Consider the following 15,605-nt stretch of genomic DNA (forward strand, 5'->3'; position numbering starts at 1 on the left):
AATTTCACTCTGCACCTAAACGTGCTTAGAACTCTCCATCAAGGCCCCCAGTGTAGTTTCTACCTGGCCACTCCACCATAATCCAAGCCTTCTTCGCCTCGAAACTTCACCATCAGTCTCTTCTTCAGATCTTTTGGCCTCATCTTCATTATCTGACGGTATGACTCCTATTTAAAGAAACAAACAAGTACGGTTATTTTCAGGAGAAGATCATTAATTTTTCAACAGGAGTTAAGTTTCACACACATGTCCCTCTTGATCTTAGAAAAGAGGAGAGCTTTTGGACTCCTGATCATCTAATGGATGTTCCCCTTTAGGTCCTAATGCTTAGGATGGTACCCATTTCTAGGACTGCAAACTTTCCACACGTTTAAGTCATTAACGAAGGCACATCACCAGCCTAGTAAAACTTCTCAGACAGCATTTATCTTTTTTTTGTTTGTAGAAATCCACAGCCATTCCAGCAATGATGCCCTTGTGCTTTCTTCAATGGAAATCTACATACCTCAAATATTTCTTCCCTTGATACTTCAATGCGGCAATGACCAGCTTGGGGCTGCTGAAGGGAGAGCTCATGCCGAAGAATCTTAAGTTTCTGCACCAAGTCTCGCTCATATCTCTGCGCAGGCAACTCCTCGCTGTCTTCCAATGAGCCCTCATTCTGCACTGTCAAAGACTGATTGGGTTCTTTCAGTTGGCACTGGTGGCTTTGGGAATGAGAGAGAAGGAAAACAGGTCAACTCTAAGGAATGGGAGAGCAAAAATGAAGGGCAGCATTGGTTGCCACTTAGTCTCTACAACAACGTTTGAGGGAACATCATGAGACAGGCTTGTCATATCTGTAAAGAATGACTCCTAGAAGTTATAATGGTCAACAGTGAGATCGGGAAGTCGGAATGCCTGGTATTTCAGCAACTGATGAGATCCTCAAAACTCCTCTTGCACATTGTCCCTTTTCTAGCACTTGTACCTGCTGACTGGCCTCCTAATGAAACTGGTTTCTCTGAGAGCAAATTGGAAGTAATGGGAATAGATCTTCTAAGAAGAGATTTTCCCTATCCAGTCAAAAAGGAGGTAACTCTGGAGAGTGAAGAGATCCCTGGTGGTTGGAAACAGCCTGTGGAGACCTTCAGATTCAGTGAGGAGAAGGGGATTTGGGTACTAGAAAGTGGATACCAGCATTCCTAAGTCCAGAAGAGAAAGAAAATACTAAAAGAAAGTATACTAGAGTGCTTGGGGAAAAACAAATGAGCCAAACCCTCAAAATATGAGCCTTTAAGTATCTCTGAAGAGTGTAAGTATTAAAGTCTGTGCATGTTCTGATTTTACCTCAGAGATTAATATGTTGAATTACCTGATTTCACCTGATCTTTCCCCTCTAAAATAAACAACTGAGCTATTTTTGAATTTTAAAAACACCTGTGGTGCCATTTCTGCTATTTAAGGGCGAGGGAATTAACCTTCTACAGACAGTGCATAATCTTGACATGAGACCAGATTCAAGAGAGTTCCTTCTTGTGGAAGCAAAAGGCACTTTGGCTCACACAAAGTATGCCAGTTGACCTTCTCAGCCTTTCACCACCCTATCACCCACCTTAAACTTTCCTTCACAGGTTTGGAGCTTCTCAGGCAGGCAAAGGCTGGGAGTCCACCACACACCCCCTGCCTAGCCTCTGCTACAGCAGGCAGGCAGCCCTGGCCCAACTCCTCACAGGGTCCCCTTTCTCCTCTTCCCAAGGCAGCCCCTTCCCTGCATGTACCTCCCCTCACCCAGCTACAGCCCAGGACTATTGGGGGAAAGAGAGGTTACCTTCCCTCTATATATGCTGCCACCATTTCAACTAGCCCCCATTTAATGTGACCGGAGTGTCTGAGGCCTGCGTGGGGGATGTTTTCCCTCAGCCAACCATTTAAAGTCTGCCAGCGTTGAACAAAACAAAAACAAAACTTTATTTACAAGAGGGAAGAGAGGAGTGAACAGAATTTAAACGAATAAATTAGAATTCAACAGAGAATGGTTCAGTGTAACAGAAGGGGTCTGGAATCAGCCAGCAACATCTCTGCTGCCTCCCCTCAGCAGAGTCCAACCCTTTCCCCTCAGCTGCTCCCCAAAGCCCTCTTTCCCTCCAACCGACACTAGCTCTCACTGGCCCAGCAGTCCTCCCGCTCCCATTGGCTGTCTCTCAGGAGAGGTGGAACTGGAGCCAGTCCTGTCCATCACACAAATTCTGACATGACAGGAGCTGTTTGGTTGGCGATGCTGAATAATGGAAGGAGGCAGGAAGATCTGTCCCTTAAGCACAGCGCCTACTTGCAGCCCACAAGATACAGTCCTTACAGTCACATATTTTGCAGTGATGTAATCTATCTATGTATTCTGAAGTAGTTCAATCCCTACATTTTGTGTAAAATAGTGAAAAAGAATAATGAGAAAAACTTTGAACTATCTTCTGTGTTGATCAACTTCCATTTCTTTCTAAAGATTATAAAGCAGAAAAACGCACGGTGGCGGACAGTGGCTTTCCGTCCTCCCTGCAGGGTTGGCGTCCGCTTTGTGGAATCTCCCGACTGGGGCTGGTCATTGGAATGTGTTTATCATTTGACCACCGTGATTAAGTTAAAGGAGTGACTCTAGAGACAATTTTGGGACGTCCTTCCCATAGGGGAGTGTGGACTTTTTGTTTCTGCAATCCTTGTGTTCATTTTGTATTAGAAAGCAACAGGCTAGTGGCCTTTGTGATTAATATTGTTCATAAAAGTGGTTAGTAATTTTAACCATAAGTGTGTGCTGTACTTTGTGTTAAGTTGCTTGTCCTGACTGTTGTGGGTCCTTTGATTCATTATCTGTGTTACCACACAGTGTTCCCCTCTGTATTTTTTTTTGTCCAAATAAGTGAAACAATGGCTCCTATCAAGTCAACGTTCAACAGGCTGCAAGGAAGCTTTGGATTACATAGACCTCAAGTACACATGTTCAAAGCATAAATCAAATGACACTCGTGCCAAAATATTCTAAAATGTCCATCCCACTACTGCTTCATACTTCAAAATTAGTTTACTAAGTAACACCGAGGTCTGTGGCTTGGCTCAAGAAACTCAACCCCAAAGGCCTCTTGAATATACTTGTACAGTTTTTCAGATCCTACTGTATAATAACTGGATTGTCAACTCTCCCCAAATACATATAAACAATGTTACAACAAAAAGTTGATCACAAGTTCCAGATAGAGCTTTACTTTATTCATTTTTCATTTTATAGGGCCAAATTGGCCACTAAGGTTATGGAACCTCACACGCAAATAATTCTGCATTGGTTTCTTACTTCATAATGTGATGCAATCTTGGGTCCGTGAACTGAGTGGTTCTGTTATTGTGATCTACAAAATATATTCTTCCAGACACTGTACTTCTAACTTCCCAACCTGGCGGCAGAGGTCCAAGTTCATCACAATTCACACTGTTAAGGTCTCTACAAAGAGCAGAACAGTTAATGTGTATTTGTTAATTTAAACCCATGTTACTCCAAATAAGTTATCCCGAGCAAGTTGGAATTGATAAAGAAATGCCAGAGATGGTAACTCTTGGTAGTATTTAAAAAATAAACCCTCCCCTCCACCAACCATGAGGCGTATTACAAGGAACTATTTGGAGGGAGGCATCTTTCAAAATTCACATGCACTTAAAAGTTTAAATACTAGCCAAACCCCAGACAAATTCACATTAACATACATACCTTGGTATCCTGGGGTCATGCCACGTGCTAACACCAGTTTGAGTATGCAAAAAATAAACTTGTCCCTGTACAGTTGTTCTTTGTTCTATAAAAAAGTGAAAGTGGAGAAGAAAAGAATTTACAGGGAGTATTTTAAATTCCAGTAAACTACAACACATCCGGTAAACTCAGCTGGGACTTAAAGAAGCCACATTTGTTTTCTCAGTTGTATGCACTTAAAAAGCATGCTCTATTGATGTCTGAAAAGAATAGCAAGACCAAGAAGAATTTCATCAGGTAATACTATGAAGCTTGTACATTTTTGTGAATAGCATACCTGTTTTTTAAAAAAAAAACTGTCAAATTTAAATATTGGCAATGTTACAGATGCAGAGATTTAATCTGCTCAGTATTCTAGCTTACTTCAACTTGTATTGGTCCCAGTTAGTCCAAAACAGACTTCTCTGCTCTCTGGTTGAATTCCTGCCCCCCTCCCCTTTGGCTGAACCATTATGGTTAAAAACATAATGATGCAGCTTCTTGTACATTGCTTTATTTATAGGTGGCTCTCAGGGAATTATCACTTGTCTTGTGCTACCATTTGCTTTCATGGTGAGGTGCTGAAGAGCTTTGGACTGGATACACTCAGGGAGCTCTTGCTGAGTTATTCAAAGGTGGGGGGAAGCATGTCCTAGTGCCCTTAAAAGGGAAACATACAACTGGCAAATTAGGCCAGGAGTAATCACAGCTAAAAATTCGATGGAAAAGCAACAGCTGGTATTAAAACCCAAAGGAGGTCTAGCAGCTGGAAAAGCAGGTCACACATCAAGTCCAAAGTCTGGGACAGTGCCTTTCCACAGGACACTGTTGCCAATTATTAGCAGCTACTTCCCATACTTCTGCCACCCACCCTGGTATGGTTTTGTCTTCTAGCCAACTAAGAAACAGACAGCAAAACAGGGCAGGGCACAGAGGCAGGAGCATTTTCTAGTCAAGTTCATGGGCTTTCCTGCTCCTGCCTGGGAGCAGGAAATGGCCACTGGAACTTGTGCACCCATGTGACAAATGGGCCAACCATGTTATGAACTGAGAAAGACACACTGTTCACAACATGGCTGGCTGAATTGCTCCTTTATAAGCAAGTCAGAGGCAGCAAAGCACGGTAGAAATAGAGATCTTTTTTTAAAAAGCTATTTATTCTTGTGTCAATAAGACGTATGTCCCAGTAATTAAAAAATCTATGGACTAGTGCAGAATTAAAGGGAACAATCTTGCATTCCACTTCCTCTAGTAAGATGCACATGCAAGTGTGGTATTAAACTACATTCTATCAATGCCCAATTGCAACTCTTTTGCCCTCTGAAATTGCTTATGTAGGCACACTCTGCTCTGTTCAAGAAAGCAGGACGTCATGCACTGGGAAAATGAATTACACAGATTAACAATAATAACAACGGAGCTTATATACTACTCTTCTAGGAAGACTAGTGCCCCACTCAGAGCAGTGAACAAAGTCAGTGTTGTAATTACGGCCTCAACAGAGCTGAGGTTGAAAGGAGAGGCTTACCCAAGGCCACCTATTGAACTCATGGCAGTAGTGGGATTCGAACCAGCCGAGTGCTGATTTGCAGCTCAACCACTTAACTACATTGGCACTTAACTTAAGCATATTGGCAAGTTTTATTCTACACCTGAATAATCTGAACCAGGGACCCGGATCACAGCACATTCTCAGCCATGAGGCAACACCAGCTTGTGTGCTCAATAATTGCACGATGAAATATGCCTTAAGGCCCTGACTATGTTGTAACAAAGATATGCTCTCACCATAGCCTTCAGGCAGGTCAGGGGATGGTGACTGATGACCGTGCGGCCTGTTCTGGGGTGTCTGTACATGGCCTCTCACATCAGGAGCCCGCAACCGCTGTGCCTGCAATGTCTGGTCCTGACTGGGGGACTCCACGAATCGACAGTTCCCTCCACCAGCAGCCCCAGTACTATCCGTGTACGGTGCTGGCTCCTCCATGTAGCAGCTCAGCGGCCTTCCAGGTCCCGAGTCTTCATAAACCGTTCTGAAAGTGGGGAAAAATCATACAAAAAAAATCATGGCAAACAAGGGCAGGAGAACTCAGAATGAAAAAACTGGATAGAAAAGCAACAAGATGATATTAAAACGCAGAGGGTGGCAAGCAGCTGGAAAAGTGGGTCACACATCAAGTCCAAAATCTGTGGCAGCACCTCTCCACAGGTCACTGTTGCTCATATTAGGCGTATTACCTCCCATACCCCTCTTGCCATCCACCTTTACGTGGTATTGCTTTCTAGCTGACTGAGCTAAGAAGCAGGCAGCAAAACAGGACAGGGCACATAGGCAGAGCATACCATCACACAAACCTAAGGAAATATTAGCAGAAGGAGATGGCCTTTAACAGAATGTTTGACGTTCTGAAACATGCACATCATCTCTTTCACAGGAAACAGTCTTGATAAAAATGAAGAATTGCTTGGCAACAAGAGATTCTTTCTGGAACCTGTTCACATCAGCATCTGAGGATCAGTTGGGGAGGAGCGTTTGCTATGCTTTAAAAACAATCCAACCGTTTTCCTCTGTAGAATGAACTGGACTTAGCATACAGATATACCAAATCTAATTTGTCTGTTGTGCTGTAACAGGAAGACATTCAACAGATCTCTACTTTTAAGTGGAGACAGCCCACTGCCTAGACATCACCAAGCAGGGAGGAGCTACAACAACTTCTGTCGGGACATGGAGATGCAGGGGACTGACCAAACCACTAGTGTAAAGCTAATTTCTCCTACAACACAATGGCTAGGCTGAGATCCAAGTTTGTCATCATGGAGAAGATGAAGGAAAGGAGGCTATGATCTTTGAGGGTGACTTGATACTATCCATAAGCAGGTTCCTGAATTTCAGGTCTATGCTGGAATTGCAGGTAGAGGCAGCAGTGCTCAATCAAGCCTCACTGTGAAAGCTGGCAAAGAGCAAACAACACATGAGTGAAGTACTTTTTAAGGCAAGGTTTTAATCATTCAAGATGTGTGGGTCACCATAACCGACAGCATTAAAGAATAATTCTTCTTTATACCATAGACATATACACTGTATTTTCAAGCACAGTGTTTAAGCATGACTACGTTTGCCCACATTTATTCTCAAGAGGTTCACAACGTTACCATAAAATGCGCTACCTACCCTTCATTCTCCAGCAGCCCCCTGCAATCTACAACAGATCCTCCTGTGCCTATCCTGTCCCGCGTCTGTAAGCTGACTGGGAATACAAAGGAAGGAAAGCCAAAATTAAATTTTGAAGAAGGATGGACCTATATTAGACAAAACTAAGGTAAGATGTAAGTAACTAGTTGAAGAAGCTGAACTCAACACAGCAGGAAGTTTTTTAAAGTATTGTCATCATTGCGCATATGTGCAGTTAAGTCTTTCCTTTATGAGAGCAGAAATGGTTGGGGAATTCAGGAAGGGAACACTGTTGATAGTCTTAAATATATACAATTCTATGTTTGTAAATACTCTAATAATTTAATATCCTTTAAAAGCAAATGTGAGTCCACGTAAGGTCAGCAGCTTCAGTTTACACTTGTGCTTAAAAATGAGTTAAAATGTGAATTCACAAATACAAAGAGCAGATAAGATCAGATTTCTTGTTTATCACAGTTATGCAAATTTTATTTAAAAATGTGATGCAGTAGACCATTTAAAATGATTGCTAATCTTTCAAAGCCATTCTGGAAGCCAAACATTTACCACTAGATGGCTCTACATACAATGGACATGAACACTTTTGCCTGCTGCGCATGTCTTACTACAGAGAAAGCGTTCTCACTTCTCCGCTGCTTTCTAAACACATTTCCAAGAAAGCCAGATAAAGCAACACTTTGCTGAAGATTGAATATGCTGGTCCACTTAAGTAGTCACAATTCAGCAGTTTAGTTAACAAGAAAAGCCTTGTAAACACCATATGCACTCTGGATAAAACAAATCTCACCTACTAGCTGGAGCAGTGAAGACTGCCAATCAGCCCTACACTAAATTTTTATCTGCCAGTGTCTGTGAGTGGTAGAACCTTACAAGCTACAGCAGCTGGAAATAACTGCCCGTTAGTTCAGGTAAATGGCTAACAACAAGGCTTCCAAAAGTTATGCCCTATTAAAAGCCATTTCTTTAATAATGCAGTTCTTCGTCCAAAAAAGGCCACAGTCTGAAGATAACACTCTCATTAGCTTGCTACTATTAATGTCCCAAGGTTATCTGGAAGCTGGAAGTTTTTGCTTGCTCTCTAAAACTGCCACAGAATTAGCCCCTTGCTTCTATAGGAGTGAGTTCCAGAATGGTGTTCTCTTCCTCTTTAGAGAAAGCATCCACAGAAGATGCTCTCTGTGATAACATGGATGATCCCAAGCTATCTGGGACCAGTATAACACCAATAATAATAACAACAACATTCAATTTATATACCACCCTTCAGGACAACTTAATGCCCACTCAGAGAGGTTTACAAAGTGTTATTATTACCCCACAACAGTCACCCTGTGAGGTGGGCGGGGCTGAGAGAGCTCTAGAGAACTGTGACTAGCCCAAGGTCACCCAGCTGGCTTCAAGTGGAGGAGTGGGGAATCAAACCCAGCTCTCCAAATTAGTCCCGCGCTCTTAACCACTACACCAAACTGGCTCTTCGTGACTTCTGCTCAGAAACTAACAGATAAACCAGTGACACAGACACTGCATACTCCGAGCACTTGCCTCAATTAGTAAAGGGTAGCCACACTTTGAACCTCTTGAAGATTCCAAATAGCCCTCACTATTGTAATGTAACATTAGTCACCCGATTTGATGCATATACTTCAACTTCTTTCAAAAAAGGCATTCCCACAGCAACTTCAGCTCCTGTCCCCCATCCCCCCTTACCTACTATCTGGCCTCGAACAGCATCAGTATCTGTGGGGTTTAGTTTGCATAGATCCAAACGCTGGTCTGAAAGTGAACAATTAAAAAACAGATTAACTGAAGGATGACCGATCAAACAAATTAGAATTCAACACAGTAAGAAAAAAATCCCTTAATTAACACATGCTTACATCCAGTATCTTTCAGCCTGCTGATAGCATTGGAAAGGAGACGGACACACCCCAGGAAGCCAGCTCCCTGTTTCTTGTGTATTTTCTTGTGGTTCCAGACACTGATGGTGATCGAATCTGACTTCCCAACGTATCTATAAAGAACAATTTGAGAAAGATGTTTAATTGGGGGCTTATCGTTTACTAAGATACAATGTTTACACTCACAGGGGCTGAACTTTCATTTAATAATGCTTTGGTCATGCTACTGCTTTACCAAATACAGGAATGTGTCATTAAATGGGTAGGATCACTGTAATTTCACACAGCGTGTTAAACTGATAACGCAGCAACACTGGTTAATTAATTGCCAACAACCTTGTTACAAATTGTGTAGCACTGAGCTTGTTAGGGCACATGAGACTGCACCTCCCTCCTTGAGCGTTGAATTATTCCATTGACACAGCACTTCAGCCTTAATGGGCAGCACTAATGAGGCTGGCAGCCCACAGACAAGCTCCAAAAGAATGGCACAACTAGTTCTTCATATCCAATGAGGATCTGGGCTTATGCTTTTAAGTAGCAGACCCCATGCCATGTCACAAACCAAGGAGTCTTGGAAAAGTAAACGGTAACATGGTATGGGATTTGCTCTCCAAATTAAGCATTCTCACCCATGCCCTTGGGTGGATCTGAAGTAGTTCTCAGGATCCTGGCCAAAATATTTAGGCTGTAAAGCACAATAGATGCTTTAGATTCACAAACAAAGAAGTGAAGAGTTGCATGGTTACAACTCCCCTACTATAATGGCTAATTGTCATGTATGGGAAATTATTTTCTAGCTGGACTTCCTACAATAATATGGATCCCCTGTTTGTGAATTACCCTTTACAGAACTGTTAACTCACAAGTCATAATGCTGGTTCCATTTGGGATCTAATGTGTTCTTCACAGTGTCGGTTGAGTGACACTGACCAGATCCATCCACTACCACCTTTGCAAATGGGTCAGGAAGCCCTGCAGAGAAGCAATGGAATAGTTAGGGTGAACAGCCATTTGTGAAGAACAGTGTTACTTAAAGTCTGGCCTATTCCCAATCCCACGGGCAGAAGCCAGTAACACCACAAACTACACTGAGACCGTTAAAATTATATAAGCACACAGACTGCCCCTGCCCCACCAACTCTGAAAAAGCAAAAGGAGAACTATACCTTAGATCATCCATTCATGATTTAAAGACATAGGAAATGAAAAGGAACAAAAATTAATGGTTTGCCCGCACCTGTCAAAGTCAGGTTAGGATTTTAAGTATTCAACTGTGTACGGGCAGGAGCCCCGTGCTACAGTCTGCACAGGAGAAATTTCAGTTCATTATGTTAGTGATTGCCAAGAAACTATCCTTAAACAACCCAACAGAAACATGCAAGAAAAAAGCCAGCATCATCAGTATGAAAAAAGCTTAAGTATGCACATGGGGAGGGGAGCAGAGACTTCTGCCAGCTACTTACTGAAGAAATCTTTTTTTGCAAGATTCTTGGCACAAAGTACTACAAAGAGAGAGGGAAAAAAAAGGTTATCAAACTCCAGCCATATTTGGTTACAAACAAATCCAGCAGGGGGCAAGAGAACCAATATATATCCTAAATTAAAAACACTTAAGGGGGAAAAGATGCAAATAGGATTAGCAGCTACAGTGCCATGTATAGGTTCTCCTGCACAGACTCAAGCAAGTACAAAGACGTCACTGCTTCCCCCCTCAAACCTAGGTTCTTATCACCTCAACACTAATTGACTACTAGGAGAAAGTGCACATATACTTCATACTTTTCTAGTTGGCCGCTTCTTCGACCTGAGGGGCAGCAGTTGAGGATTTGGCCAGTTCCCCACTACCAGGTTTTGGTGGCTTATGTAGAAACACACCACTGACATTGCTTCACATTCCTGTTTATTTCTATACTTCATGACAAAGCTGTCATGGAACTGTGTCACTTAAAAACTTAAGTGTGCAGGTCTAGGGCAGGTAAACAAGACAGATTTCAACTGATGCTGCCTTTGTAATGATTTAGACACTAGCCAAGCATCTTTCTGAGAAACAACTTTACTGCTGAGATGCAACCACCAAAAAGGCTATCATTAGGAGACATTTGCCTGCCTTCTGAAGGCAGGGAACCTGGAGAAGGACCTCTGATAATTATCTTATCTAAAAGACACACTTGTAAAGAAGAAGTCAGTCCTTCAGGTACCTTTAAAAACTTAACTGGTCTGGAGTTGGAGTAAGAACCAGCACTTTGAATTGTGTCCAGAAAAGAAAAAACCTGAAAGTCAGCAAAAGCCTTTGAATACCACTCAGCTGTCCTTGAACAACAACAAAAATCCCTGTTCATATAAAACAAATATCAGGACTCAGGAGAATGCTTTTTACCTAGTTTCCGTGGAAAAGATTTTTTGACATTTCACCATACAGCCCTCCACTTGCAGTTGGTCCCATCTCAGGAAAATGAAACCATGTGCTTTTCTTAGAAGGCTGACAGGTTCTTAGGCTAACATAGTGGTTTCTCTTTATGGAACAGAGTTCATACACATTTTGAATGTGTGCAAAGTGCCCCCAAAGCGGCTTTCACCCAGCAGCCTTTGTTCTGAAAACACTCTCCTTTATTTGCTTTCTATAGCCTAAAATAGAAATAAATTCATGGCTCTGTCATTTCTGCTTGACTGGTTTAATTAGATTCTCACACCTTCAACAGAAGTGTTGCTGGAAAGGGAGCCTCCATACTGACTTGTTGAAGACTCAAAAGTAACATAGTCCGCTATGCAACATTAATGCAAGAATCTACAGTGACAACTTTATCATGCAGACAGAGTTAACACAGCGTAAGTAATAGGAGTGTTCAACAGGTGCAGCAGCAATGAGCAACAGAATAGCAATCCTTGGCTTCATCCGCACTAGTGCTTTTTGCTGTATTTTATCTTGTCTGTCACCCTGTCCTTATGCGTTCACCTTTGCACACACCCCAAAGACATGTATTTTGGGATTGTGGGTGTTGATGTTTCTCTCTAACTAAAACAAGGCTTTGTGAAATGGCACTTCAACCATCTTAAATCAGCAGACACATACCCAACAACTGTGATGTGCACTTGTGTCAAATCAGCTTAAACATTCTTTTCCAGCAGGGGGCAGGATGTGAAGCTTGGGGTTGCTATTCACTCCATTTCTATCTTCTCTTCCTTATTCTATCACACTACTCAAGGCAGCTCACAGAAGATTCCCATGAGGCTGCCCCTCCAGATGCTGACCAGACTCAGGAAAACTTCAGCAGGGTGGTCCTATTATCTGCCTTATACCCTGAGATGGAATCAAGTAGGCAGATGTGTAAGATCAGGAATGTCATCCCAAAAGTAATCTTCTATATAGGCAAAACATGCCATCTTATGGGGTGGGTGGGTATGTGTAAACAGCACACATGCACTACTGATTATTGTGCATATTCAACAGATGTGGTGGTGAACACACAGCATGAATAGGGAACTCACATACTGCTCAAATTATATTAATTAATATTAATTAATGACTTCCAAGATTGGTTGAGTTTTGACTGAACAAAAATAAAAGAGCTAAAGACAGTGAAAGAGGTGTCTAGGAGCCAGGGCTGAACCGCCAATAATAGGGTAGAAAGTCACACAAAGAAAAACCAGAATGTGGGGGGGGGGGGCGCTTGAAGTTGTCCCTGACCCAGTAGAAGTTCCGGCACACTACAGAGTCTACTTTTAACCAGCTACTGGGGAGCTTGCCTGCCCAAAGTATGCCAAGGCTCCTGTTACCAGTTCAGAAGACAAATGTGATCAGAAATAATATGGTCACAGCACACAGTGAACCATCGCTGCAAAACAAAAAAACCCCACCTGATTTAGACTAGTTCTTGCTGGTCGCAGCAATCAACAGGTAAGTCCCAGTTCTTTCCTTTTGATAGTCTGAACATTCCTCTCACTATCACATTTTAATCCTGCCTTTCTTCCACAATGCTCAGGGAAGAGTAAATGGTCCTCCCCACTCCTTCATTTCATCCTCACAACTCCCTGCAAGATAGCTTAGGCTGAGAGAATAGCAGTAGCCCATGGCTACCTGCAGAGCTTTATTAATGAGGATCTGGACTTAGTCCTCTCCAGTCCTAGTTTAACACTAGGCTGTCTTTGTGTATCCTTACAATTCAATTCAAAAGATCAAACAATATCTATGGCAACATCAAAACAGGACTTAAAATGCATCTATTAAACCCAAATTTACTTTTCTCTGAAAGAAGATGGAATGGAAGAAGTTAAGTTGGCACTTACAGAGCAGTTTTAGTGTTTGGGGATGTTCATGGACCCAACCTTGCTGTTTGAAAAACAGGTTGATGTAGTAGCCAATAGTGGCCCTGTATCATCTGCATCTGTCTCTTCAGCTCTCACTCTTCGAAGACTCAACTGATCCATGCTCCTGTAGCCTCTTGGTTGGACTACATGAAAAGCTCTATGCTAGACTGCCCTTGAAGACAATCCGGAAAATTCAGCTAGTCAGAATGCAGACACCCAGTTATCATCAGGGACTAGCCAGTGAGAATGTATCTTGCCTATTTTAGAATGGCTATACTAGCTGCCAGTTTGTTTCCAAGTCCAATTCAAGTTTCTGGTTGTGATCTTTAACGACCTTCATGACCTATGACCCACGCATCTAAAGGACCATCTCCCCCCATATATTACCATGTGGCAACTGCAGTCCTCAGGATGCCACCTACAGGCAGTTTCCCCACTAGAGGAAGCTTGCCTTACATCAACCAAAGCCTGTGCCTTTCTTCACTGCCACTTCAATTCTGTGGAGCAGATTCCCTGAGAAGATGAGGGGGCACTATCTTCGGAAGCTTTGTAGTATGCACTGCAAGGCTGATTTATTTGCCAGGGATTTTAATCGAATATAAACTTCAGGTGTCTCTTGGAGAAGTTATCTGGGCGGTTTAGTCTGTTTTTAAATTTTAAGGTTATTTAATTATGATCTATGAATCACCCTGAGCCATTAGGAAAGGCAGGATATAAATACTTTAAATGAACAGGTTAATGTAGAAAAAAATCAATTTCAACCCTTCAGGGCATAAGTTGACATATTGCAAATTTAGGGGACTGAACATTTTAACAGAAGAAACATAAAGGATAATGTGTTTTTTTTCCTGCCAGTTATTCAATCCCAACCCAATTGCACTGTGTTGTTTTAATAGGAATCTTTGCTAGATTCAAATGTTATCATATTTTAATCTGCTTGCTGACTAACTAAATAGGTCTATCATACTTGTAATCTACCTTGAGGCCTGGTGAAAAATGGATTATAAACGACAATAAAATAAGTAAGTCATCATCATCTTATAATGATCCCTATGTTAGAGGGAACGGAAGAGGCTCCATGGAAGACAGCTGGTAGACAAAGGAGGAAAATGTCTGTGTCAATACTCTTGGATGAAGTCAACAAACCATAGTATGGTTTCCACTACTTGCCCCTGTGCCCAAAATCGGAAAGCTTAAAGGAGATGCAAAGCTGTGAGAGGAATCTCCCAAGTTGCAAATGGAGCCCTATGCTTCTAATTAATCGTTTATATCATTGTGCATTTCTGAGTGTTTCTCCTACAGCTGCTTTACTGGTAAACACGCATCTTTGCAATGATGGTCTAGGCTACTAAGCTATTAGAGTGTCTAATCAATATATTCCCCCTGTGCTAATAGCACCAATACATTATAATTATCCAAATATCACTTGTCAAATATCCCATTTTAGACTTAAATATATATGCTTTGTCTACTCTGCAGAGAAACAAAATCTCAGAACAGTTATCCCAGGGAGTATCTTCATTATGGCTTACCAAAAAAACAAATAGGAAAAAGGAAATAGCTACTTACTTGGAGAAGATTATGTCACAGGAAAAAATTAAAAAAAAAACAAGAACAACAGCTTTCCACCTGCCTGAGAAAATAATTGTTTTCACCAAACACCTACAATCCTGAAATCATTCTGAAACCAAGAACTGAACAAATACAGCATCTATTTAATAAAAAAAAGAACATCCATTTCAGAATGGGGAATACAAAATCTGTCTCAGTTGAAATAAACTGAAATGTGCTGTTTGAAAAGCATGGTATAAGTTGAAGCCAGGTATAGTTTCATGTAGTGGTTAAGAGTGGTGGACTCTAATCTGGAGAACCAGGTTTGATTCCCCACTCCTCCACTTGAAGCCATCTGGGTGACCTTGGCTCAGTCACAGCTCTTCCAGAGCTCTCTCAGCCCCATCCACCTCAGGACGTTTGTTGTGGAGATAACAATAAACCGCTCTGAGTGGGTGTTGTCCTGAAGGGCAGTATATCAATCAAATGTTATTATATTATTTGTATTCAGACAAATGGACTAGGGTTCAAAGAGACTGCCCATGCCCAGATGGATTTTTACATTTCCCACCACTGAACAGCAGATTCTGATGCAACTTTAGACAGACGCCTCAGTTTCACAAGTGCTTTGCTTTTGATGGAATGGAAGTTTTAGTTTTAAACATTATTAAATTATGCCAAGAAACAAATGCTAAAACCTCCAAAAGTTCGCCCTCTTCTTGCATCCAAAAGGGGGGCTTCACTCGAAGATATTCCAGTATTGTCTCTGGATAATCTTTGTACTTGCATCTGGTACCATAAACTGCTTTAACATGTGGCATTTCCTCACTGCATTCCAAGAACTGTTTACGTTTAGTTTTCCATATGATTCTCTCTCTAACCTCATTTGAAGCTATCTTGG

The 15,605-nt window shown here is 41.8% G+C and overlaps 1 protein-coding gene across 4 annotated transcripts in view; it reads right to left on the reverse strand.

Moving 5' to 3' along the window:
• SMURF1 (SMAD specific E3 ubiquitin protein ligase 1) overlaps positions 1 to 15,605 on the reverse strand; it is a 51,248-nt gene that overhangs the window by 18,321 nt on the left and 17,322 nt on the right. For 2 of the 4 annotated variants that reach the window (XM_054992808.1, XM_054992807.1), the window contains exons 2-11: positions 10,312 to 10,350; positions 9,712 to 9,820; positions 8,825 to 8,958; positions 8,655 to 8,720; positions 6,927 to 7,002; positions 5,540 to 5,784; positions 3,734 to 3,818; positions 3,323 to 3,469; positions 506 to 707; positions 64 to 167 (exon numbers count right to left, since the gene is read on the reverse strand). In XM_054992808.1, the coding sequence (XP_054848783.1) occupies positions 64 to 167; positions 506 to 707; positions 3,323 to 3,469; positions 3,734 to 3,818; positions 5,540 to 5,784; positions 6,927 to 7,002; positions 8,655 to 8,720; positions 8,825 to 8,958; positions 9,712 to 9,820; positions 10,312 to 10,350 (1,207 nt within the window). Of the gene's footprint in view, positions 1 to 63; positions 168 to 505; positions 708 to 3,322; positions 3,470 to 3,733; positions 3,819 to 5,539; positions 5,785 to 6,926; positions 7,003 to 8,654; positions 8,751 to 8,824; positions 8,959 to 9,711; positions 9,821 to 10,311; positions 10,351 to 15,605 lie in introns of all 4 variants that reach the window. The other 2 variants (XM_054992806.1, XM_054992805.1) reach the window with 1 other exon arrangement.

The sequence above is a fragment of the Eublepharis macularius genome, chromosome 12 (genome assembly GCF_028583425.1).
Source record: "Eublepharis macularius isolate TG4126 chromosome 12, MPM_Emac_v1.0, whole genome shotgun sequence".
Lineage (NCBI taxonomy): Eukaryota > Metazoa > Chordata > Lepidosauria > Squamata > Eublepharidae > Eublepharis > Eublepharis macularius.